Below are 27,438 nucleotides of genomic sequence, written 5' to 3'. Positions count from 1 at the left end.
TCCGAGGGTCTCTTGGCCAGCAGCCCCGCAGCAGGCTGTTACTTCTATGCTGTGCTGTGGAGCCGCATGGGCTTGATGGTGATGTGGGATTCAGCATCCAAAAATTCACTGCTTGATTGGCAAACTCAAATACCTCCCAAGTACCTCCGTATGCGCACATGGACAGGCCTATTTTGTCCGACTCGAGTTAAAGAGCATATGACGTGAGTTCGCCTTCTTGCAAAGCCCAGTGAACTTCCTACAGCCTGAATGTTTTACGTACTTTCAGGGTGGTGTTCATGGGGAGGCTCCTGCTTGAAGGTGAGATTGTCAGGGACTCAAGCAGGAAAAGACTAACAGGCGAGTGGGTATTGCCATGGAGGTACTGCTTCCAGTCCACAGCTGGCACATGGATCACAGGGGGAAAAAGGCAGGATGCAGTGGTTGTTTCTTATTAAGAGCCCTGGTATTGATGACGTGCTGGCCTGCTGAACGAAAAGGTCAGCAGTCGAACTTAACGGCCATTCCATGGGAGAAAGATGCGTGAAGTTAGTTACAGAAACCCACAGGGCGGTGTACCTTACCTTACAGGGTCACCAAGAGTCTAGTCAGTGAGTTTGGTTTGGCTTGGTGATTTTTGTAGATTTCCAGGGACTCTGAGATATAAAGCCTCAAGACAGTTCGTTTTCATGAAGCCAAGAGGCAAAGGGCTGTGAAGTGGAGGTGTCTTCAACTCTCCATCTGTTTGTGTTGGATTCCGCCACATTGTACAGATAGGGCAGAATTCAGGACTGCACGCAGGAACCTTCAGCTTAGCCCAAGCCCCTGGGGAGATGAGTGTTTGGGTAAATCACTGCTCTTCTCTCATTCTTTGTTCTTTGTTGGTCACTCAAGTCTCCAGCATCTGCCCCGTCCTGGATGGCGTGAGATCAAATGGGGCAGCTTTTGTAAAAACACGTGTGCTCTTTTTTCCCTCTGGATGTCAGGCAGCCCAGTGTGACTTCTCTTTCTCTGCAGGGCAAATCCTTCCCCTGGGAAGAGTCAAACATTCTCGAGTCCAGCTCTCCTGCCAATTCCTAGCTGGGACCCACGCGAGTCTGTCCCCTGCTGCCGAAAGTTCAAAGAAAACCAACATGACGGACACAGCAGTTGCTAACAGAAGAGTCTTTCCTGCCCATGAGCACAGGATTGCTGTTCAAATGCTCTGCGACAGGAGGTTTCCTGACGTGCTTGGGGTAGCCAAGGGGGGAACGCAACCCTTACAGTTGTTAGCTCTGAAGAGAAGGTTGAACCAAAGCGCAAAGACAACAGAACCTAAGAACAAAGCTTGTGGCCAGCTGCTGCTTCTATTGCTTAGGGACCCAGTGGGAAATTGCAGCGCGGCGGGGTCCAAAGGTGCTCAGCCGAAGCCACTCCACAGATGGCCCAGGTGCTGGCTAGCTACGAAATGATGAAGGCATCCAAGCAGAAGGTATGTATGTATGTATGTGTATATATATATGTATATATATAAAATGACTCCCTTATAACTGAATGCTGGATGATGAATCTCGGGGGGGGGGGGGAATCCCTTCCAAGTAGCAACAATGTCAATTGGCACACACCCCAAAGTTGGCCATTTGCTGTGTTCTTCACAGCACTGGCAACAGTAGGCGCAGCCGAGAGAAGGAGCCAAGTTGAGCCCCAAGAGTGTGGCCGACGCTGCTCACAAGGGCTCGCAGGGCAGCATGATCAATTTCACCTGTGCTGAATTATGCCCCACAGTTCGGGAGCTTGAAATGGAGGTTCTGGAGTTCCAGATTCTAACCATTTACTAATTTTAGAGGCTGAATTATCAAGGGTTCATGAAGAAGGGGAGAGTAGGAGGGAGGAGGAAAAATGAGCTGATGCCAAGGGCTCAAGTAGAAAGCAGGTGTTTTGAGAATGATGATGGCAACAAATGTACGAATGTGCTGGACACAATTGATGTATGTACGGATTGTGAAAAGAGTTGTATGAGCCCCTAATAAAATGATTACAAGAAAAGTTTGGAGGCTGTATCTATTCTCAGCACCTGCCAGCCGACACGATTGGCCTCTTTCAGCTCACTGTCCACAAAGCCATCTTGAGCAGCAGAGGTTGAAAAACGGAGGTATGCATCTATAAAAAAGTGAACATCCTGGAGCCTGTTTCACCTTCCAGTCCTGGGAAGGGCTTCAGCGTCTTCAACCTGGGTTTCTTTGTCATGCAGATAGCTCTAATTAAGTAAATTTTCTGGACTGCGTCTTTCTGCTCCTTCATGAGGGCTCAATTTTCCGTGTGTGTGACTGATTCCTCTTCTTTGAATTTTGCAAGACTATACTATGGGCCAAACTAAGACCTAAGTGTAAGCAGCTACATGTGGAGTTCTAATGACATCCACAGCAGCCAAGGCTTCTGTGGCATTCAGGCCAGGCTTGAGATTTATGTCAAAGGCATAAAAGAAAAGCTTAGCAGTGAGAGGAAGGAGGTGCCCGCTGAGTTAGAAGTTAGAACTACTTAGGCAGTCTTATTTTTTCAATCTAGTTCAACACCCAGTGTTTTTGGATTTCCCCAAGAGAAAACTGATGTGCAACAGACATTAGCACTACTGAGCACCAACCAGGAACTTTAACTCTTTCGGTAGTGGGAGGCACTTCTTTCGAGATGTTACTAGCAAAGTAAAGAGGTGTCATGCTTATGCAAAAAGGAATTCTGTCTACCCCCAAACTCTATAGAAATTGAGCAAAGAATCCTTTACAAAATGGAAGGTACCATTGATGAACTTGGGTTGCTAAACTAAAAGGCTGGAGGATGAGGCTCATCCAACAACATGTTGGAAGCAACGCTTGGTGAACTACTGCCCCCAAAGGAGCCAATGAAAGGCCAGGGAGCATAGTTCTCCACAGACACATGGAGAATTGATTTGAAGGCAACTGGTGTTGGTTTTTCATACATCAAGCTGGGTAGCAGAGGGGAAAGGTTATTCTGAGGAAAGAATTAGGGAAAAGTGTTGAGATTAAGGGAGGCATCGAGGTAGGGGATCGAGGCTCTCAACTGTCCAGACTCCGGAAGACACGGCTCTGTAACAATGTCCACCCTCTCCTCTTCAAAACCACCCGGTACCAGACAGTCTTATTAGGACAAAGTCTGGCTCACTGTATCAGTTCTTCAGTCTACCCGTGTGTTGTGGCTGGGATTAGCCAACCACTGCCTCCTTCCACCCAATGCCAAGTGTTCTCATGTGGCACAAATTTGAACCTTCCTCCGGTGTACATTTCCCTAGGACTTTTGGAGTCTGTGGAATCAGACAAACTTGGGTCAAGACCAAACTGGGGAGATCACGTATAATTGACTAAGCAGCAGTGTTCTCTATAGAGCAGAAACTCAATGCTATTTCCACTCCCACCCCCCTCCCCCCCAGTTCACCCCACTCCAAGATGAATCTTCAAGGTCACTTGTATTTATTGTGTGTTTTAGTTTTCAAGCTGGCTTTACCATATACTAACACTCATAACACATTTGGGGTGCTGGTTCCAATGAACCACTGATAACCTCTCACTTACTCAAAAGCTAATGTGTCGGTCATCTCTCAATCCATTCCTCAACCTAGGCCTTCCTAATGCTGCTCCCCTGGCCTGGCCCCTTCCCCCCAGAGGATTTGTGTTTGAGTTCCCTAGTTTACAACGCAAACTTCTTTTAATATCAAATCTTCATACATCCATAGCCCAGTGGCCAAAGGAACCCAGTGCTTTCAAAGACTGACATGTTACCTTAGAAATATGTCCCATCGCAGAGAGGAGATGAGCCAATCAGGGTGCAGGGTAGCAACGATGAAACAAACAACTTTCTTCTAGTTCCTAAATGCTTCCCCACCCCCCACCCCCACTATCATGATCCCAATTCTGCCTTACAAATCTGGCTAGACCAGAGGATGTGCACTGGTACAGATAGGAACTGGAAACGCAGGGACTCCAGGGCGGATGATCCCTCAGGACCAGCGGTGACTGTAATACTGGGAGGGTGGAGTGGACAGTGGGACAGATAACAGGGATCTACTGATCACCTCCTCCCTGGGGGTCGGACAACAGAAAAGTGGGTGAAGGGAGATGTCGGACAGTGTAAGATATGACAAAATAATAATTTATAAATTATGAAGGGTTCATGAGGGAGGGGGAGCAGGGTAAGGGGGAAAAATGAGGAGCTGATACCAAGGGCTCCAGCAGAAAGCAAATGTTTTGAGAATAATGAAAGCAATGCATGTACAAACATGATTTATATAATGGATGGATGTATGGATTATGCTAAGAGTTGTATGTGTTCCCAATAAAATGATTGCAAAAAAAGCAACGTCCCAAACCCAAAGTGCTACAAGCGGAAAGGTCAGCGCACTCTAAAGCAGCCTGGGTCCGATGCAGCTTTCTGTGATGACAGAGATGCTCTGTGTGCTTGGCTGTCAAGTGGCTGTATGTGACCTAGTTAGTGTAACTGATGGGCTGAATTCTTATTATTTTTAATAAACCCCAAACCCTCTGCTGCTGAGTGGATCCCAATTCATGAAGCCACACGCCTTGCAAAGGCTTTCTGAGATTGACGCGCCATCTTCCCAGGAGCAGCTAGCCACCTTCCCCTTCCTGGGAGCAATGAGCGTGCCTTCAGTGCCAATCTTGGGGCTTGCAGCCACTGAACAGTTTGGTTTATTTATTATCTTTCTTTAAGAGTTAGGCTCAAATCGGCACAAAGGGCTAGTGGGAACCACCCTAGATGTCTTGGAAGAAGTATAGCCAGAATACTCCTGAGAGGAAAGGATGGCAAGGCTTCATCTCATGGATTGTCCATACTGCCACGAGAACCAGTTCCCGAGGAGACATCATGCATGGTGGAACAGAGGGACAGCAAGGACACAAAAGAAAAGATAAAGGAAAGCCCTCACTGAGATGGAGGGACACAGCGGCTGCAATGGTGGCTCAAGCAGAAGAACAATTTTGAGGATGGCGCGGGGCTGAGGGATACTTGCTTCTCCTGAGCATCAGGTCACTGTGGGCAGGAGTCGACTGGAGAGCGAGCGCCTAACCCCCCACCCCCACCCCACCCCACCCCCCCATCAAGTGGGACAGCCCAACGCTTCCTTATCAACATGCTGAGGGACATACAAACACGTGGGAAGACTGGGTTTACAAGCGAGAGTTGTTCCTCTTTGGTAACACCTTTTGTCAGGAATGCCTTATCTGTTAAAGCTACTCTACTATCAAGAGAAAATAAAACGACAACAGCAAAAATGAGCAAACAATACAAAAAAGAGCCACAGGTTTAAACACAAAGCTCCTTTGGGTGAGCCTCTGCGCGCGCAGGGAGTGCAGAGCCAGAGCAGAAGATAAACGAAAGCCACCAAACAAACAAGTAGAAAAGCAAACATTGTAGAAGTTATTGATGTTTAATGCTTAAAAGTCGGAATGCAACAAACAATCTACCATTATAGAAGTACTGGTGGGTCAATACAATGCATTAGAACTATGTACAATGCACAGTTTAGTATCAAAATCTTTCTACACTGTAGAGGTTTACGAAACTGTTAATGACATCAAACACTAAGCACTGGAGACACCATTTTTTCTGCTACCACATTAGGAACGTCAGTGGACAGTCCATTTCAACTTGCAGCATCCATCCATTTCTAGTAAGAAATTAAGTAATTTTCTACTTACACAATAAAGTTTATCTACACGGCTCTCTTGATTTTGATCCATAGCAGCAAAGGCACTGTACATCAGCAGATCCACAGACTTAAAGGGTTTTTTAAAGCATTCAAACAAACAAAAATAAGAATAAAAAAAGGAAGAGTCACATATCATAGTTGAACAGCAACAACAACAACATAAAAGGTAACACAACGTCTCTGGCACAATGGCCCAGCCTGTGTCCGTAGTGGGGACAACCAACTCAGACATGGAAAGAACCGGAGGTCAAGAGAGAAAGTCTTCATCCCAGGTGGGAGCGTCCATTCTTCCTGTTTGTCAGAGGGAGGCCCTTGCAAAGCCTCCTCTGCTGGCTTTGTTTTGCAAAAGGCTTGGCTTGCACAGTGGTAGGAATCGTCCCCCTGGCCTGTGCAGTTCCCAAAGAACATGCCAAAAAATAGCCCATTGTTTCTTCCAACAACAAAACCACCCAAAGGTACACATCTCCCTTTGCAAAGAAAACATGGCAAAAATATCCAGAAAGGATTAGGTGGTCTCTTTCGGGCCAATTAATTTGTTCATCTGTCTATAATACAGTAAAAGAAAGTAATTCAAAACAGATTACAAAGACACTTGTCAGTAAAAGGAGGGAGGGGGAGGGAAAAACCAAAACAAAACTCCCAATGATTTTTCTTTTTAAAGAAGATGGTATCTAAAGCTATTGATAGATGGTTGAGCTTGTCCAAACAGATGGGAAATGAATACAACTTGGGCTGTCATGTTCTAATTGTTCGGCTGAGTTTTCAAACTAAAAAAAAAAAAAAATCAGAAAAAAAACCAAACAAAAGAAAGCCAACAACAACAAAAACCTCCAAAACTTAACAACACAGCAACATATTGCTTCCAGGTGTAATTACACATTTCACATCTCTATGCAGTCATTAGTCTACATTTAGTGACACTTTTAGATCAATTATTTTAAACTTTCCCTTCCCCTCCCTTTGCCAAAAAGGGGGTGGGGTGGGGATCAAGTACAATGCATCTTCATTATCAATGCAGAAGCAGACAGCTTTATTTAGTCAGTCATTGTTAGAAAGCCTTCTTTAAACAAAATAAATATATTACAGATATAATACATAATTAAAGATTCCGGTCCTGATGAGTATGCCTATCCCATGTTCTTCCAAGTAGATATCTGTAAGATTTGGTATCACAGGTTCTTAATGAGTATTCACAATTCAATAGCAAGTAGGAAGAGGGAGGGTTAAGGAGGGAATGAAATTCCACAACCACTTGTGAGTATTTGGAATCCTTGGTTTAGATGGGGGTGGGGGTGGGGGCAAGATGAGAGAGCAAAGTGCTACAAGAAGGAGTCCAGTTCGCATGAAGGTTTATCCTTAATAAATAACTTCGTAAACTGTGGCCTTCTTATCTCCAGAACCGGTGACAATGTATTTGTCATCCACAGAGATGTCACAGCTGAGCACTGATGAGGATTCTTTGGACTGGGGGGGAAAACACATAAAGAAAAATGTTGAATACAGAAAGAAAACTCTGTGAGTAGTGTGAGACAGGACTGGAAGACTTGGAACACGGCACGCATACACACACACACACCTCACATCACCACTACACACACACGCACCACCCCCTCACACCACCCCCACCACCATACGTGAGCCCCACCCAGGGAAAGATAGGTGGTGTGTCTTAGAGAGAGCAGAGCTGGGCCCGCTGGTGGCTGGGCCGCACCAAGTCAGCGTGGTTTACCAGACAGGGGCTAACCCTGGAGGTCCCTGCTTCTGGGGAGGGGGCGCAAGAGTCAGTGATAACAGCCCTCTTTCAAGGAAGGCTAGATTTCCAATCCTGTTCTTCAGTTATGAAGGGGCTTCCAAAAGTCTGTGAAAAACTCCAATTTTGCTTTCACTTCTTTTGTCCAAGAATTTTTTGGAAGTTCCCTCCTAGGAGAATGAAAAACCCTCAACAGAAGTCAGATGGCTTGAACTGAGTTTGCGTTGTGAAAATTCCCAACATGCAAGCAGGTCTACCTCACTGAGCCTGTTTCCTTACGAGGGCTACTGCAGAGTACCGTGGGGTCACACGGGGAAAGGCCATGAAAACACTTACCTTTTCGGAGATAAGGAATGCAAAATCATTCCTGTAGAATTCTGAATTTCTCCCAATGTAAAACTTACATGAGGGATCAGCTGAATTTTTTTTTAAAATAAACTGTACTTAGAATTCTGTGCATCATGTTCAAGTACAATAAATATGTCACAATATCAACTTCTAACTGAACCATGCTAATATAAAAGAAATCCCAGCTCAGTAGTCTTCATCAAACAGTTATTTTAGAGTGATGCAAAGACTATCCTAACCATTGTCAAGAAGAAAGCAGTTGGTACTAAAATATTTAGCCGACCTTTCAAACAAGGAATGGAGGCAAAAAAGGATCCGAAATAGGATGCTGAATATCTTAGTACTTAAAAGAGAAAAACGGATAACATGTAGCTGCTAGAGCAGAACCAGTCTTTCTATTAGTTGCAAACTTTTGATTGCAACCAATCAGAAACATTTTCCTTCACACAAATATGATACAATATTTATACCTATTATAAAAGATACACAGCATTAAGTTGTTAATTTGTAAGATGCTGCTTAGGACTACCTGAAAAGTTGCCATCCACCTTATGAAAAATGATACACTCAAATAAAGCTTAAAAAGTAGATGGCAAGAATGTGTATTTTGTCTGCTGCACATCTGTTTCTATACAATTTACAATTTGGATGCTCTGTACATAATTTCAGACTCCAAATCAATATAAATAATGAGAATTCATAAAAAGAAGCAAAATTTGTGGAATTATCATGTACTACTCTTCTTTTATGGAGGGAGATTCAAAGAAATACGACTGAGAACATTTAAATCATTTGTTCAAGTTTTCAACATAAAAACGTAAGAGACCCAAACAAAAAAGAAAGTCACAGCCAACCCACAGACCGGAAACTTCAGTTAGTCAGGTGATAGGGACCCAGGGCTGAGCAGCTGCTGAGCAGCGCACTGGGGACCAGCCCTGGCACTGAAGTCCCAGTCACGTGGCAATGAACCCCAGCTCCCCAGGACCTAATCATCACATCTGCTCAATGTGAGTCACACTAGCTTCAGCCACTCAGGACACACGTGTGCACTCTTCACGCAGAACATGGCGACACAAGCGACATGCAGTGTGTGGGACAACTCAAGGCTGCTCAATCAGCTCTTACCTGAAATATGCTGGCCCCATACGGAGTTCTCCAGGCATTCAGAAGGTTGTCCTTTCCAGTGCTTACAAACCACTTGCCTGTAAGGAGGTTTCCAAAAAAGCATGTCTGTGTTACTTTGTCAGACACCGGAGACTAGCTTCACAGAGCTTCAAAATATTTACAGGAATGGCCTTGTAGCAGGGCTTTCTTTCAGTTCCAAACAAAAGCCAGCCCCCCTAGATGTACTGAGTCATTGATACTTATGACAACGAAGGAGGGGCTACACGCCAAAAAGTCACACGGCTTTAGGAGGTAGGTGTGTGTGAGGAAGTGAAGCCACCTGGGAGGAGGACCCCTGACGTAGAGTGACAGAAAGGGGGCAGGAGGAGCTTGCTTACCACAGTGGGCAAACTTGAGTGACAGCACACAACTCTCATGCAGATGTAGCTGGTATTTGTCAGGCTTGGTGACATGCAGCACCTCCACGTTGCTGTTCTCCATGCCCACTGCCAGCCACTCTCCAGTCGGGCAGTAGCCCAGAGAGAAGATCTAGAATTAAAATGGGTGAAATGTGAACCGGGCAGAGAGGCCACCATGCTTGCTTTATCAAGAAGTAAGCAGTTCTTCTGCAGATACAATTCAAATAGTGGAGGCGATCAAAACAACTTGAGAAGAAGACAGACAGGAGAACAAAAGTCAAATGGGGGAAGCCACAAGTAATGAGACAGAGTTCCACAAAATATTGGCTCACCAATTACACAGATCTCAAATATGCACATAAAGCAATGATCTTTGAAATGAAAAGCGTCTCAAAGCTTCTACTAAAAGATATTTTTTTAGCTTTTTAACGTAAGATAAACGAGTTTTTGTATTTAATAATATACTAATCAATATCCCTTAAAACAAACACAACTTGGGCAGGAGAATCCGACATTTGTCAGTTATTGAATATGGCTTTGTCCAACATGGCACTTTATCTGAGGAGGCCCACGGCCTCTTCACATGCCATGTCTTCCACAGAACCCATCGACCAAGACACTCACCTGGGACGTGAAGTCGTGCTGCTGCAACTGGCGCCCCTCGCGCAGGTCCCAGGACCTGACCGTGTTGTCCAAACCGCCCGTCCAAAGCTTGGTGCCATCGTTAGAAATGTCAATACAGCTGGCCCCGTCTGTGTGGCCCTGGAACTGTCTGCAAGTGTCAGAGAGACAGAGAGAAAGAGACACCTTGAGAAGCTGAGTTTTCGTTTCTTTTTTTAAATCACTGTATTGGGGGCTCGTACAACTTTTTATTTTTTAATCATTTTATTAGGGACTCATACAGAGAAGCTGAGCTTTTTGTTGAAATCAAAATTTAGCCTGTCTTGGTGGTCAATTTCATTGTAGTCCTTAATTGTACATCATTTTGGTTTATGGTCTATGTATTCAAAATCGGTCCAACATTGCCCTTTAACTGAGATGCTGCATTTCCTATACTCTTCTTCTTTTGAGAATTACTTGGGTAGTTCTTCAAAAATCACGGTGAGGATGGAATGGCAATCACTCATGGAGAAACATCTCCGAATGAAATAAAGCTCAAGAAAACACACCAGCTGTAAGGACAGGAAGAACTAACTTCAGGCACATTCTGAGGCCTACACTCTCGCAGCGATATTGAAGGACACAGCATTTCAGAAAGAGAGGCAGTAATTCCCCTTCCACCCAGCAGTGGGGACAGGCCCAGGGGCAGGTAGAACTGTGCCAGTGAGCAGTCATGCAGCCGGGGTGGCTGTACACAGCACACCAGCAGGCTCTTCAGCTAAGTCCTGGTCTAAGTCAGGCAGCTGCCCAAGCAAGCACTTCTGGTAAGATGTGCAGATGACACTGCGGGAGCTGAAGGGATGGGATGAGAGGCAGTTCCTCATGAAATCCTTTCTAAGCAGGAAGAGAAAGGTGATTCTTACTTTGAGTTTAAAGCCAAATATGTGTGTGTGGGGGGGGGGGGAGGGGGAGGAATGGAAGAAAAACATGGAAATTTGCCATGAACTTTCTGAATCCCTCTTGTATATACGTAAACAAGAACCATTAAGTTTGTTTTGACTTAAAAGGGTGCTACATCAGGTTCTGAACTGTCAGCCTTGTAGTTGGCAGCTCAGCGCTTAACCCAAAACACCAACAGGGCTCCTTCCCATTTAGAGAAAGTTCAGTCCTATACGGTTGCCAATGGGCAGTTTACCGGCCTCTTCTCCCAATGTGCTCACCTGAACTTGAAGTTACACTTGACTATAGCCTTCTTTCTCCCTTTACCTGGTCACACTTCACGATTCCCACCTGTTGATATCTGGAGACTACATGCAAACATTTGCCTACCAATACTGGTCCCAATCAATCTCAGTTCTTACCAGGCATCAAAGTAAGGCTTCGACATTCTTGGTGGGGTGACATGTAATCTAGCCCAATCCAGAGTGAGCAGGACCCAACCCAGGCCCCAGGCCCATATGCTATGAATCTTCAGTACTTAAGTATCTACCAACACTGACCATGTCAGCAAGCAGAGGCTGTGTATCACAGGCACAGAATAAAGGCATGAGAAACCACTGTTAAGCAATGAGCCGCTGCAACCCCATTGAGCACAATTCTACTGATACGGGGGTTGCCATCAGTTGTAAACGGACTCAATGGCAACTAACTTTAATAAGGCCATGAGATCACAGACACCTCATGTTGCATTCATTATGTCACACTGACCTCATTAGAAAAAAAAATCACATTGAAGATGCTTAGAATCAAGTCCGGGTGAGGGGTGGAGGGACCTACAATAACCAACCCTCCTCTCATTTGATAAAGTTTAAATAGTACTGGAGACAAGATTTTATATTTTTCTTTCTAGCCTGTTAAAATGGACCTGCTGTGGACAATGAATAATCAGATAATTATACGAGGGGGCTTTGGGAAGGTCATGGGGACATGGAATTAAAGGAATCTCCCTTGAACTTTTTTTTGAAGTGGAGGGGTATTTCATCTCTTTAGAGTAAGAGACAGGCGGAAACACAGCACGTGGTTCACTATGGCCAAGCTGGCTCCTCCTCAGGGCTTGGTAACCTGTCCTGCGGACCCACCTCACCAGCGTCTGGTTGTGCAGGTCCCACACGGCGATGTTGCCGTCGCTGCAGCAGGAGAAGCAGACCTTGGAGTCGGGGCTGATGGCCAGGGCGTAGCAGGCAGGAGCCGAGGACGTCAGCTCGGCCTTGATGCGGGGAGTTGGGGCCGCCAGGTCCCAAATGGAAAGAGTGCTGGCCTCCCCTCCCACAATTAGGGTGCGCCCATCGGGGAGCAATCTGCAGGAGCGGATGTAGTTATCCCTGTTCTGTGAAGACAAAAACCATCAAGAGATTACTCATGAGGAAAGGAAAACAGCATTAACATGAGAGCAGAAATCCATAAAAGTATTGTGTTCCCTCCTGGTTTTAATGAGCCATTTATACTTATGACAATGATAAAGTGGATTAATGCTAGAAAATTACATGAAATTAGGGAAGTACTTAAACTTGATCTTCAAAACCTAGTAGGGAGATATTTAATCTTAATTAGCATCAAAATGCAAAGATGTAGACTTTCTCCCCCCCTCCCCCTCCACCACACGGAGAGCGTTGTGCAGTCATCAGCGCCTGGAATCATCTGCACACACAGACCACGCGCACACTAACAGAGGTGTTCCCACAACCCCCGAGGAGCCAGACACACGGGGAAGTCAGTGGACTTGACCCTGCTATGGCAAGTTCTGCTACTGATGCCAGGAAGTGTCAAGGGGTTACAGGCCTCTGGAGTCTGTTCCTCCTGCACAGCAGTGCATGATCTGACTAAAAGGCGTTGTGGATTTGATTAAATCAGGGGCAATTGGAGGTGAGACTTAATCAAGGAGTGTTAAGAGACGGAATGGAGAAAAAAAAAAGTCTCCCAGAAATATTTAACTGGTGGTATAAAGGAAAGAAAACTAAAATGAAATTTCCTAAGCAGCTCAAGGACAAATCTTAATGAATCAGCCGAGAGGTTATCTAGTGCCCGCTGGCTAGACAATGACTTTTAGTGCACCCACATTGAAACTACTGGGTGCACTCAGCTCCTGTGAACCCTGTGACTAGAAAGGCCAGTCCCTGGGTAATGCAAGCAGTTAACTGCTAACATTGCTGGAGATCTGAGTCTACCCGGAGGTGACCTGCCAAAAAAGTCAAGCAATCTTCTTCAAAAGTCTGCCACTGGAAACGTCATGAAGCTAAGAGAGGTGACCGGTGAGACCCCTGGGCTCATGGCCATTAGCCGCCCTTCAGGTCGGGAAATGAACTCACCTCCATGACTCAATTTCCAGCCCAACAACCAAGTCTATAGGGTGAGCACGAAAGCAAGGCAGGTACAGAGAGTGGAGACTCACCAAAAGGGCAGTATTTACCCTGGGGCTAAGTTCAGAAGGGTGAGGAAGGAGAGAGGACACAAAGGGAGGAAGTACAATGTGATGTTTCCATGAGGGCGCTGCCGTCAATGAGATGAAACAAAAGGCGTATAAACTAGTGAATGTAAAACTCACATGCTGTGTAAGCCTACATACAATTCCCAATAGAAAGCCAGAGGGCACAACCAGAAAAGAAATCCCCACAGAGCCCCGTTCTACACCAACAAACATGGGGCTGCCAGTTTCACGGCCTCCATGCCATGGGCGTCGTCTAGGAAAGCGGGTGTCTTCCTTTTCCTGTTCCCGGGGAACGTCAGTGAACATGGTTCTGAAGCATGCTCTGCACATGAAGAACAGGGTCACTTTGCCTGACGGAAGCGAAAGACAACCGATGTCCTCCTTGGCCCTTTCTTTACATCTCCAAGTGTGAGTCCACAAACCACCACCATCGCCAACTTAGGACCCACACTTGGGTGCGGCTCTTAGGTACTCTTGTACTGTTTTCTCACCCGCCTTTCTCCCGTACACCTTCCCCTCTCCCTTCCCATTTTCTGAAGTAAGGGGTGCTGCACGTCCCTGTTCACTCACCAGGCAGTCGAGCTGAGAGACTGGGCTCTTGTTGCCCGGGTGGCTGATGTCCCACACCTTGACGCAGCCCTTGCCGCCCGTGTACACGTGCCGTGTGGGGTTGCTGATGGTCACGGCACACACCACCTCCCCGTGGTTCAGGGTGTTGATCTGGCGCGCGTGCCGGGGGATGCCAGGGCCAATGAGGGCGTCGGGGGGGAAGGGGACAGGCTGCATCTGACCATCTGCACTGACGTGGAAGGAGTATGCTCTACAGCAGTGGAGAAGAAAAAAAAGAAGACATAAAAAGGGGGGAATGTACAAACCTTATTCAACTGCCCAGTGCAACGGGATGAAAAAAGAAAATTGCTGGTACTGCTTACAATGTATCATTCCGCAAATTTGCCTGGCACAGTGGAGAACAGAGTTTTCTTGAGTCAGAGACAGGGCCGACCCTGCTAGTTGCTGGCTGATACCAGCACTTACTTAACATGCCTCTGAGCTTTAGTTCTAACCTCTAAAATGGGGGTAGTACTGCTTCCTCTGGAAACTGTTCTGAGAAACGTGACAACCAGGGACAAGTCTGGGGCCCTATGACCTCACTGCAAACTCGCACTAGTTCAGCGGCCTGCAATGATTCACTCAAGTGACTTCCTTACAACACACCAAAATTAGGAAACTTTAAGGACTCAAGAATCGGTAGGCCTAAATGTTAAAACGGCAGACATGCAAACATAGGGCTCTATCTATCATTTTTCTAAAATGCCTTGATTTGCCTTTACAATCACAAATCCTAGTAATTCCAAATGGAATTAGATGGCTAAGAGAAAACACACCGTGCGAGTGCCCAGAAGGCCCACCTGTGAATACCTATCAGCAGCTCCATCTCCAATTCATTTCCATGGAAAGCCCTCAGGTTGTAAAAGCGGCTGGTTCTAAAATGAAACTTGAGGGAGAGCTTCTCCCTCACAGACCCGTCTCTATTTTTAGGGTGTGGGAGTTGGGGCGGGCTGAGGAGTAGGGCTGTGGGGACGTGGCTGGCCTGCCAGCTTCCTGGAGGCAGATGTCAGAAGTGGGCAGGAGGGAGGGGTGCCGCCTTGGGATTATCACAGGCAATATCTCCCTTGGAAATGAAGGCACTCGAGAAGACAGGGAGCTTTGGAATGTTGCTGTCTGTGAAAGGCAGAGTCATGTGCGGCAGTCTAACAGAGGGACAAGTGGATCACCCTGTGTGAGAGTATTCAAGCCAAACCCAAACACTTCTGATTCTGTAACACAAAACATCAAAGGAGCCTTGGTGGCCTCCACCTGTAAGTGCTGGTCTGCTCACTGCAAAGTTGGTGGGTGGTCCAATGCACCAGCTGATTGGCAGGAGAGAGATGAGGCTGTCTGTGGTCTCAAAGATTTAGAGCCCCAGAAACCCTACACCAAGTTGCTATGAGTTGGAATCAGCTCATGGGCAGTTGGCCTGTTTGGGTTCGTGCAAAATAATCTTTTGGCTGATCACATTCATTAAAATTCAGCCCACTAATGAAGAGGGCCATTATCAATCACCTGAGGCTCCCCAAAAGATGACAGCGGGGTATGACTGCAGAGGTCTGGGACACAATGTCTAGACCAATGTGTCCCTAGAGCTACAGCTGGGAAGGCACTGAAAGGACTGCTAGCCACAAGGGCAGCAATTCACGCCCAACGGCCACTTGGAAAGAGGATGATGAAGATGTCTCCCTTGTAAACATGCAGTCCCAGGAACGCTAGGGAGTTAGTTCCACTATGTCCTACAGGTCAGGGCTGACGTCATCTTTCGTAGCAGTGGGGTGGCTGGATTAGACTGCGGAGAAAAGCTCAGGACTGGGTTTTAGAAAAGAAAGGTGTCACTTAAAGGCAGAGAGGTGGAAAATTAGGCAAACAACGGCTCTGCAAAGGCTGTAGAGAAACTCTCGGTGTCTTTTAATTCCATTTTCCCATAGACTTTTAGAAGTTCCCTCAAATTTCTTCATTGAAATCAATAGGACTAAGAGATTAATGAAGTGTCTAGTGTGTCGGGAGGAGGGTGGGTGGGTGCCACGGAGGAGGCACAACCAGGGAACCAGGTCAAAGCATTCTGTCACTGCCACGAATGGGGGAAACGACAATCAACAGCTGAATACAAAACAGCCGAGTTAAAAAAGGGGGTCTAAGTCGCCAAAGAACAATGCTATGAGGAAATGGCAACCATGCGGGCCAGTGTGAGCGAGCATGTGTAACCCCCGCCTTATTCAGAAAGTACTTATTAGAGGCCTGAAGTATGCCACATGCTGAGGACTCATAAATGAATAAGACATGCCAAAGTCCGTACATGCTCCCAGAACCTACATCCTAGAGAGGAAACTATAAACAGATCAACCAGTAACTTCAACAGCAATACACACGCTTATATCAACACCAAACCTAGCCCACTGTCATCAAGTCGATTCCAACTCACAAAGACCCCATCTGTACGTGGGGCAAAGTGGAACCATTCCTGGGGGTTCTCCAAACCTGGAAATCTTTACGGGGAAAAAAGCAACTAATGGGCTTGAACCACCAAGCTTGTAGTTAGCTCAACACTTAACCAACTAAGCTGCCAGTGATCCTTAACTATGGTTTATACACATACACATAGAGTAAACGCACAGAATGGTGGCTGGGCACATCTCTCGAGGAAGAGGCATGTGAGCGCAGGTGCAGGGCTTGCAGGGGCCCGAGAGAGAATATGTCAGCTGGGAGGGCAGCAAAGACCTTGTGGCAAGGCTGAGTGAGAAAGCCTTTGGTGGGTGAAGACAGGATATGAGGTGGGGCAGAACCAGTGACAAAGCAAAAGCAGAAGCAAAAGAGGGGTAGACAGAATTTCTGAGTTCAATGGAGTCACTGGAGGCAAGGAATTGAAATGATTCAATGTTCTCAAGTGGTCATTTTGGTTGCCAGGTGAAAGATGAATTTTATTTGGCAAAAGGGAAGAAATGAATGCATTCAAAGAGTCAGGGATTGGTTACAGAAATCTGGAGCCACCGTTGGTGGCTAGGACCTGGGAATCAGTGAGCAAGCTGGGAGCAAGTTTGAAAATCAAAAGGTCTGACGCCGGCTGGGAAGGGTAGATAAAAGGCTTGGACTGGAGGGGATACAGTCAGGGGTAGGCAACTGAAGCTGAGTAGGGCAAGGCTTCATTTTTGATGAGGTGGTCCAACGGCGGGGGCAAGGCTACTGAAGTGTTCCTCTGTTGCTATGAAAGCCACCCAGGATGATGGCAAGCTCTGAGTGAAGTAAACCCAAGGCCATTTGTCCAAGTCTTTAATAAACTGGAGGAACATCCCAACAAAGTGAGGGGGAGGGGTAGAGCTGAATGGCATGAGCCTGAGAGAAGTCTGATTTTCAGGAAACAGTGGATGAGTTAAGTGCTGAAAGACCCACGTGGAGTAAACGTGACCACAGCTTTTATCACTCGTACCACTGGCCTGAGGACTGTGGAGTAAGGGTGATCTCAGGAGAGGCTGAGTGAGGTCCATTTGGGTTAGGAAAGGCAGGCAAGTGATGCTCTCACAGAAAGCCTGAGATCCTGAAGGATGATGGCTGAGTGAAAAGCTAATTGATTAAACAATTGAGGTCATGAAGCCTCAATCTTAAAGGGAGAGAAAAGAAGGTTATCCTAAGTTTAGACGCCGCTTGTACATCTTTTATGACCATTTATTAGAGAAGACAGCTCTCTCATTTCTCTATCTTCACTAAGTGGTTTTTAAAGTACCCAGAGAAGTTAAATAGTTTAGAAACCAGGCAAACAATTTCTTTTAGGTTTTTAATATTACATTCTTAAATTCTTAAAAGTGAGTAAGTAAATAAATAACCACTGTGAACACCTACTATGTTCCTGGCACTTCTTTAAAAAAAGGTCAAGAATTTCAAGTGTCTATACTTGCAAGGAGACCATAATGTATCCCTATATTTGCTTAACAATACATAAAAGATACTTACAAGTGTCAAGAAAAGCCTTTGCACATATTTACTACTGGGGTTCAATAAGCTCTTTGACGTAAAACTGGCAAAGAATTCAGGAATGTATAAGGAAAAAAAGCCAGCATTTAGAGAAAGCACAGAAATTTCAAGTTTGAAGGGCTTTTCTATCCAATTTACATGTGTCAAACTTGGTGTTACTCTTGAGCAGGGGTTGGACTGCTACTGGCCAAGTTGACAGTTCAAATTCACCAACCCCTCCACAGGAGACAGCTGAGGCTAGAGGGCCACTATGAATCACAATGGACTCAATGGCAGTGAAGTTGTTATATCCTATGACACAGAGTGTATTTTAAGGACACAAAAATCAGGCCAGGCCCTGGCCTTCTCTCAGAGGTAGATCCTAGTTTAGTCCAAGGATGAGCAAAGTACAGAAGGGATTAGAACACCGGGTGGAAAATGACAGGGGCAGGGTTCCTTGGTGGTTCAAAAAGGCCGAACTTCTGTTTCATGAGAAAGAAGGTGCTAGAGATGGCTTTTCAAGGACAAAGGAACACCACCTAGGAAGGAAGATAGGGGGAAAGCACTGGGTGGGAAGACTAGCCAATATCAAGGGCTACAAAGGAGGATGAGGTAGCATGAAGTTTAACCTGTTGTGTGTACAGCAGACTCTACAGTACATGGTTGGGGGACCTGGACAGAGAGTCTCATGGAAAGCCAGTAACACATGATGCTATAAAGGAAGGGCATAGAGCACAAGTCTTAGATTTCCGAGGGAGTTTCTCGCTGTCTCTCCCCACCCCCCCTCCCCCCATGGGAGAATGTGGAGGTTGTGTAAATAATTAGACAAAGGCTTTAGTGCAACACACCCCCACAACCTGTCCACTCCCCCACCCCCTGCAACTAGGTTGCAAAAAAAAAACAAAAAACAGGCTGATTTGGAGGAATAAGAAGCAATTATTCCAGAAATAAAAGAGGTAGTAGGGTAAGGGAACTAGCCAAGGGGAAGGATGGCAAGCTGAAGTCAGAGTGAATACAAAACTCTGTAGGCACCAACTAATAAGATATGAGGAGGGAGCCAGTAATAAGCAAGTTTCTAGCTCAGAAAACCACAGGACACTAGCAGTTACAAAAATGGGAAAATTGGGAGGAAGACCTAGTGTGGGGATTGTAATGAGTTTAAGGAACAAATAATACAAGTTGAAGATTCCTTGCTGCTACAAAGAAGGGTATAAACAGGGCTGGAGAGGGAAGGAACTGGGGTGTGTTCCCCCCAACATAGACGCTTGCTGCCATACACATCAACGTGCATGAGTATAACACATGGGCACACAGATAGCAAAGGAAGCCACGAAAAGCTAAGAACAGCTCTTCAAGAAACATAGTTTTGAGAAAAGATGACGACAAAGAAAAATGTAGGTTTGGTTTCAGATTATGTCGTGTTTACTTTATGACAGGACCAGGTTTCAAACAAAGCAGGTCCCTAAGAGGCAATCTCTCTGTAAAACACATGCACTGGCTCACCATTTTGTATTGGGTTTCAATGGAAGCCCAGCGTCTTTATACAGTGCTCAGCCTTCCCACCTCCACTCCACTTACTCTCAGAAGCCCTGCTCTATTGTGTCAACTCATCTCTCCACACTTTGCAACATCTTCTCCACATTTTCAATGTCTCCCATGATGGGTCTAGACCTTAAATTCCCCAGTAGAGGTCTACCTATTGTATTCCATAGGGTACAGAAGATTTTGTTTCAAGTACCCTGAGCCCACTAGTAGTCGACAGATAATTGGAAGGGTTTACCCATTCTGAAAGCCCTGTTTTATAAAATACAGAACCAAAAACCAAACACAATTTCAACAGAGAAAAGATTTCTACAGCCTGCAGCCCAGAAGCCTGAGATCCTTGCTACTGTTCATTCCCATGCCATATCCCGTAATACATTTAGTGCTGTGCTTTTAATTGGAACGGCTTTCCGCTGGTCGTATAGGTTTCCGTTAGGTAGTAGAGGTAAGGGAAATAGTCCATTTTCAGCTCATGCTGAAATTAAACTATGTTGTTATTCCAATTGCGTACTGACAGGAACCTCGCTAATTCACTTGAACAGATAGAGGACCCAATGTGGGTTATCAAGTAAATGCCACTTTATTCATTAGTTTAGTACATGAATTTAATTATAACTTTTGATAATATCTAACAATTAATTTTGTAGAAATAATTAGGACAGAGATGCACAAGTGTTGTCTTTCTGGAGTAAAGTGGCTGTGTGTGGGGGTGGACTTTAGTTGACACGTGCTTTGCATAAGCTTCGCGTCTTGAAGTGTTTTGTACAAGAGAAAGTGTCTCAAGTCCGTACTATATGATCTTGAGAGCCGTCTATTATAACCATATAGTCATCATCATTTCTGCTTTAAAAGCTACATTGCAAAGCAGATGATCTCTCTATATGTGAAAACTCACAGGGCCTTTAAATGGTTCGGGGAAGTTTTCTCTTTCAATTCTTCGCCGTGCTGCCCTGCTACATCATAAAGACATGCTGATGGCGAAAGCTTTGGAAACCCAGTTTGCTCAATCTAACATCCTTAGGTTATTCTGGTTCCCGAAAATAGGTTCTACGAAGTCCTTGAGAAACCGATACAACTCGGGGGCAAGGCTGCAAGAAAGATGCTGCTGGATTTTACATGTATTAAGTGAACACGGTGCTTCACATACACTGTCATCTTACACCCTCATCAGGAAGTACCATCTCTGAACCTGCTTGTCATCTGGCAGAGTCAAAATTTAAACTTGGAGCTTTCATATTCTGCCAACCACACCACGTCTTGTGAAGTGTTATTTGCCCAGTGCAGGAGGTGTGACTCCACCATTTTTAGGAGTAAAATTTCCCAATAGTCCTCAACCCCCCAAAGGACCCTTAACGATTTCGTAATTCCACAGGCCGCAACGGGAAGAGAAAGGCAGTCCAAGTCAAGCCTCAAAAGCAGCGCTCAATCACACAAGTCATGATGTCTCGGTTATTCGGCTGGTTCATCCCTTCTTCAGAGGTATCTAAATATACTCTCCACGTCCCTTGGTGGTATTAACTGCTAATGCACTCGACTCTTAACCAAATGGCTGGAGGTTCAAGTCCGCCCAGCGGCACTTGGGATGACCCCTGATGTTCCACTATGAAAAAATAAACCATTAGAAGTGCTACAGAGCACAGTTCAACACTAGCACACGGGGAATGTTAGGAGTCAGACCCAAGGATGGCTTTTTTTTTTTTAAAGCACTTTCAGTTTGTTTTTCCTTAGGGCAGCTGCTGGAGCAAGAAGCACCAAACCTCTTCTGCTCCGGTGGTTATCGGACAGCTTTGAGGAAACCATTAATGACAGTGATGCAGTGCCTCCAAGAGAGCAGACACCTCTTCACCTGGAAACCACCCAGCCCTCCCCATGTCATACATTCCAATGGAACTCAGGTGTTCGACTTATTCAGCTAATCCGCTGACCTGGTTATTTAGTCACTGCTTGAAATCAACCAAACTTTCACCTTCAAATACACAAGAGAATTTGGTCAACAAGACTTTTCAGTCAGTCAGCAACTATTTGCAGAACACACAGGTATACAGAAGTTTATGATAATTGATGTTTATACCTTCAACTCTCAAAGAAGCCAACGTCTAATTTGCCTTGTCTCCCTATTAATCAATCAAATATTTACTGAGCAACCTGGCTATGGAGCCAGCATTATGTTTGAAGCTCGCGATAGAGCCTGTGGGAAACCAAGCCACAGAAGGAAGAACAAGGAGTGGGATGCATCAGACAGAAGTGAAGACAGGACACGGCGAGTGGCGGGATGCATGAGGAACAGAAAAGGAGACCGCGGGGCGCCTCAGCCTAGACTAGTGAATGAACCAGCAGTGGGAGGTCAGAGGGAGAGAACGGGGCACTCCTCTGGGAACACCCACAAGGTTCTAGGTCCTGCAGACACTTCTGCGAACTGAATAGCAAAACTTCAGCTCTACTGTCCTGTCCTGGAACTTGTATTCAAATGGCAGAGGTGGTGCGTGGCTGCGCCTGAGAAGTGAAAGAGGCAGGGGAATAGAAAGAATGTGAGGGGAGGACAAGGGGGGATGCAACTTTACATACGGTTGTCAGGGCAGACCAGTGGTCAGGTAACATCTTAGTGGCAACCAGAGGCGAAAAGAGAAAGCACACAAAGGGGGGACCAGGAAGAGCAAGGCCCCTGTGGTAAGCAAGGGAAGCCTCACACGAAGCTGCGACTGGGGGTCCAGTGGGGACAGCAGAGGGCAGGTGAGAAAACACTGACGATTGGACAGGCAGCCCAGGCCTGCCACGTCCAGTGAATAAAGAAGATGGGCTGTCGAGTGGTGAGGAGAAATATACAAAAGCAAAACAAGCCCATTGCCCCTCTGAATCTGAATTGTGTCCCAGGGCACAGTTCTGTATGGTGCTCTTGGCTGTCAGATTTATGGAAGCACGGCTGCCATGCCTTTCTTCCTGAAAGATACATACAAGTGATGACTAGGAAGACAAGGAGAGCCTGCAGGGGTGTTTCCCAAAAGAGAGAAGAGGAAAACAAAGCAGGTATTTCAAAGGAAGGAAGAACAATAGTGTGTCCTTGAGTCTTGGTGCCTGGGGAGTAGGGTTGGAAAGGTGCAGTGGCCTGCAGTGCACCTTAGTGGTATGGGATGAGATGTGGTGGGAAATGAGAATATGCCAGAGGAGACTGATCAACTGGTGTGCTATATTCTGTCTTTCCTAACTCAAGGGGGTATGTCGTGAACACAGAGCCTCCAAGCACCCAGCTCAGGGCAGAAGAAGCCAACCAAGTAAAGCCACCTTTTCTACAAACGGAACCTAGTCTGAGATCACTCTACAGCCCCCACCCCCAGCCCTGTCCTAACTTGCTCCGAGCATTTAAAGCCCCATGTTTTTTTCCCACATGCTTACATTCTGAACGCCCAGGTTTGCTAACCAGAGAGACTTTTTAAACAAAAGAACGACTTTGAAATCAATAATCAACGTAGAAAGACCTGACTTCTGGAGATGCTGCTCTAAGTCGCATCCTCTTATTAGAAGCTCTTGGAAGCTTGGGCTTTTAAATGAAAGCCCCAAGCCCCTCTCTCCACACCTTCTTTCCCTATGAAAACCATTCTGCAAGAAGGAAAATGCAAGCTAGAGGGCCCATCAACAATGATCAAGTTCCTCTTGATCAAGATCCCCGGCTGCTATCTAACCCACTGCCATTCAGTCAGTTCTGATGCCGAACCATCCACGAGCAGCTGGTGGTTTTGAACCACCAACTGACCATGTGGTCGGCAACCAGTGATTACCCTACAGCACTGCCCAGCAGTACTCAAAGTCCGAAGGGCTAGCCAGGGACCAGGGGGAGTCACATAATTTACCAGGTCACAGAAGTACTCACGGTTTTCCTCCTGGAATACCTGCCAGGTTCGGAGGTATTGCTGGCACACGCATGTGATGGTGGGGATCAAATCCAACCTAGAATTTTTCCAGAGAAAAACAGACACAAACTTGGTTACACAGTCACTCCTTTGATTCCGTTCAACACCTTTTCCTCCGTCTTACGAGACGAGGTGTTTACGAGATTGGTACTTATTAATGAAATGAGAATGAGGTATAGGATATGAGGCTTTACTGTAACACAATTGGCGGCGGGAGACATATGATACATGAACAGTCGTTGAAGCTGGTGGGAAGAACAAGTTAAACCTGTTGTCGCTGCGTCCAGCCTGACTCATTGGGAGCCTGTGTGACACAGCAGAATTGTCCCCACTGGCTTTCCTTGGGTGGCATCTGCTTGGGAACAGATCACCAGGCCTTTTTTTCCCCTGGCAGGGTCTAAGTTCTAAGTCCAACCTTGTAGTTAGGAGTCAAGTGCAAATCATTTTCGCCACCCAGGAACATCATGGAGCTCATTATATTCACTATAGTATTTGCTCTACTTCTTTGTGTTTACATTTTTTTAAATGACATGAAATAAACTATCTTACAAAAGGATGAGCTCCTCATGGTTTAATTACAAGCAGCTTCATTTACAAATACATGCCAGTTTGGCTCTAAAAATACCTCAAATTCCATACAATATAACTTTAGTTACAAAGGGAAAAAAAGCATGAGAGCCCTCTCCTCTGAGCCTTTTTTGGGGGGTTGGAAGTATAAGCCTTTGAAAGCCCACACACGTACCACAGGTGACCTGCCGTATGCAGCAGCGGCGGCGGCGGCGGCGGCAGCCGCACTCATTTGTGGGGAGATGTTGTGCAGTCCAGCGTAGGCGGCCCCGGGGCTGGTCAGCTCTCCATTCATGCCGGCATGGGGCACAATCCCAAATGGGGTTGGGTACGGACAGGGAACTGCCATGGGGGTCCTCAAGCTCGAAGCTATAAGCAAATATGGTAGGAGGAAAGAGAAAACCCAAGAACCTAAGAGATGCTTTAGTCAGATCTTGTTTATTAGAAAGAAAAATCAAAACCCATGGTACAAATAGTTATTTTAATCTTCTCAAAATGCATACAAGCCTTTATGGGGTTCACCTTGCTAGTGAACACCTGCCATGTGTCACACAAAGCTGGGACTCAGTACTTGGCTCAGATAAGTAACACTTTCGTAGTTGTTCAATGCACAGGGCACTTCTTCTTTTAAGGTGCTGTATGCTTTTCATCGTTTTAAACATTTTACACACAGAAGCATATACAGGTAGAACACACTTCTTCTTACTAACCCAGCGGATCAACTCCTGGCGGTTTCCCGGGAACAGGCCTCAGCCCAGGAGTGGAATTACTGCCTGGGGTTGGTGCATCAGATCGTGGAGTAGGGGTGTTAGACTTAGAAACAGGAGTGGTGGATTTTTCATTCTGGTAAGAGATAAAATGAAACATACCCACAATTAGAACACATTTTTTATAGTGAAAACATAACATGCTTTTCCAAATCAAATATTTAATATTCAATTTTGAACATATTCTTAAATTCTACATGCATATGTCTGAATCTCTGAACTACATGTTAACAGCTGAATGCATCCTATTCACATGTCAGATCTTTAAAGAACAATCTATTCATTAAGCTAATAACTACAGGACAATTTAGATAAAGATCTTACAACATATCCCCCCCCTACACACACACACACACACACACACACACACACACACTTAAAGAGAATAAAGAAGCAGAAGCTGAGCGGCAAAGACTATAGAGGGTGGTAAAATAGGTTGTTTTCCAGATTGGAATAAAAGCGCTCTCAGCCGGTTAAACCACTTTAATATGCATTCATTTTTAAAGAAAATCTTTTATTTAATCTAAATAAGCCAATTGTATCAGTTTGTGAATAAAATGACCATTAAAGATGGGTGCTCGTAAAGTGAGCAGAGAAAAAAATGATCTAAGACCTCTACCCAAATTGTTTAACATTATCATAACTTTTATGTTACAAGACAGAGTCAAGAAGCAGAAGCTAAGTGGCAAAGACTCTGAAGGGCGGTGTGTACCCCATTTTTCGACCTCCAGCTGAGTCAGGTGGGCACCGACCATCGTGCCCTCCTGGCTGTAAGGGACCCATCGCTGGCTGGGGCTTTCAGTTCGAGCAGATTGGCTTGAGTTAAGCTATTGGCAGATGTGTTTCTGACACCAGAAGCTTCCTGGTTAGCAGGTCTTATTGGAGAGATGCAAACTCAGAAGTCATATAGACTCTGCTCAGGGATGTTCCCAATAAAGGAGGACCACAACAACAAGCAAATAAAACCTAATATAGCCCTCTGCCAGATGCAGTCTCCTAATTTGCAGACAAATTGAGGAATTCTCTTTCCTTTTAGTTGTAAATTCAAACTTATTTGAAAATGAAATTCCTCATTTCCTCCTTCTCTCTAGCGTTATATTATTAAAAGAAAGGAAGTAACAGAGGGAAAACAGACAACACACCACCCCAAATGCAATTTACCACAGCCATACAGAAGGAGAGGGGTGTGGGCCGACCACCCTGACTTGCAAGCAGCTCCATTTTGCATCTGTGATGTGTGGTGTAAGTCAGAGCAGACTCTTGTAAATGACATATTCCCTCTTAGACAGGAAGGGAAAATTATTGCTGTCATATAGAGCTTGGTGAATTCACACAAAGCTAACAACAAAATCACATTCAAGCCAAGCACTTATATTTTCCATATACCACAGCAACAAAACCATCTCTGTAACCCATCTCAGTGTATTTTTTCATCTTCAGCAAAACACATTTCACTCCATTTCCCCGTATCCTTCGTCCATCATGCAAAACAACCCCCCATCACCAAGCCAGTAAATCAGTCCATTCTGTTCCAGAAATACTTTCCTAATTAAAACTGGGATACCCACTATCTATATGTACTTGTAGGGGCGCAAGGAGAGCATTTCAGAAAAACGTGGAAAAAAACAACCAAAGTTTAAATCAAGCCCCACCCTCCTGAAACAGGCAATGCTGAAAATGATGGTGAAGAATGGCTTACAAGGCTAAGTTCTTTGGATTTGGAGGAAGGTGTACTGCTGGAAGATGCAATAGAAGCTGGGCTGATCGGGGCATCTTTCTTGAGCAGGCGCGTCTTGTCCAGCCCATTCTCCCTTGGGGAATGTGCTGGGCTCCCTCGAGGGGAAGATGGGTCCTACAAAGGAACACCCCAGGCATGAATACAGCAGCACAGCGGTACTAGCTGACATTGTCCAGTAGCTTAGAAGTGCAAACTGTTCTCAAATAGAGATCGTCTTTAGAAGGGAGTTAGGTAGGTTTTGAGACCAAAGAAAATGCAATACTTATAAACCAAAAAATACCACACTCAAGACCACCAAGTCAATTCTAGCTCACAGTGACCCAACTTAGAGTTCCTGAGATTGTATATCTTTATAGGGGCAGACAGCCTCATCTTTCTCCCAAGGAGCAGGTGGGGGTTTGAGCTTCTAACCTTGTAGACAGGAGTCCATTGCCTAACCCACAGCACCACACCAGGGTTCCCCATGATACCACATATACTCGTGTGTAAGCCAAGTTTTTCCAGCACATTTTTAATGCAGTTTTTGTGGTAAAATTAGGTGTCTTGGCTGATATTCAGGTCAGCTTAAACTCAAGTATATGCAGTACTTACAGTATCTATTAAAAACAAAATTACAAACCCCACATATCTGCAAAATTACTTGTCAATAAAATCTGTGAGCTGACCACAGCTGGTATGCGTTTTCATGATGGTAAACAGAAGATACTCGATACTTCATAGAAAACAATGGTCGAGTGTTTTTCTTTCAGACAATCAAAGAGTGGAACTCCGTATTGTGGAGCTAGTTGTTCACACACTATCACTCCAGCGAAGCATGGAAGACCATGAAGTGAAGCTTGTGATAAACATACCTCATTAGAAACGTCAACCACCAAGTTGTCATCACTCTTCTCACCATCACTGTCCTGCATCGACAAGTAAGGAGTGTTATCACGTCCCTCATCAAAATCACTGTCCTATTTTTGCCTATATTTACCTTAGATAAATCCAAATGAAGCCCTTAACACTGCCATCGAGTCAATGGCAACCCCCTGTGGATTCTAACT

The 27,438-nt window shown here is 45.5% G+C and overlaps 1 protein-coding gene across 8 annotated transcripts in view; it reads right to left on the bottom strand.

Moving 5' to 3' along the window:
- Window positions 1-6,962: 6,962 nt before the first annotated feature.
- LOC142448177 (transducin-like enhancer protein 4) overlaps window positions 6,963-27,438 on the bottom strand; it is a 174,439-nt gene continuing 153,963 nt past the window's right edge. For all 8 annotated transcript variants that reach the window (XM_075549762.1, XM_075549763.1, XM_075549766.1 and 5 more), the window contains 11 exons: window positions 27,244-27,297; window positions 26,354-26,506; window positions 24,598-24,730; window positions 24,063-24,256; window positions 23,281-23,357; window positions 13,908-14,157; window positions 11,992-12,239; window positions 9,938-10,085; window positions 9,293-9,443; window positions 8,916-8,992; window positions 6,963-7,156 (listed from right to left, as the gene is read on the bottom strand). In XM_075549762.1, the coding sequence (XP_075405877.1) occupies window positions 7,049-7,156; window positions 8,916-8,992; window positions 9,293-9,443; window positions 9,938-10,085; window positions 11,992-12,239; window positions 13,908-14,157; window positions 23,281-23,357; window positions 24,063-24,256; window positions 24,598-24,730; window positions 26,354-26,506; window positions 27,244-27,297 (1,593 nt within the window). In that variant the 3' untranslated portion in view covers window positions 6,963-7,048. The remainder of the gene's footprint in view (window positions 7,157-8,915; window positions 8,993-9,292; window positions 9,444-9,937; window positions 10,086-11,991; window positions 12,240-13,907; window positions 14,158-23,280; window positions 23,358-24,062; window positions 24,257-24,597; window positions 24,731-26,353; window positions 26,507-27,243; window positions 27,298-27,438) is intronic.

Source organism: Tenrec ecaudatus, chromosome 5, assembly GCF_050624435.1.
Source record: "Tenrec ecaudatus isolate mTenEca1 chromosome 5, mTenEca1.hap1, whole genome shotgun sequence".
NCBI lineage: Eukaryota > Metazoa > Chordata > Mammalia > Afrosoricida > Tenrecidae > Tenrec > Tenrec ecaudatus.
The sequence above is the reverse complement of the archived record's forward strand: the minus strand, read 5'-3'. Positions and strand labels throughout refer to the sequence as shown.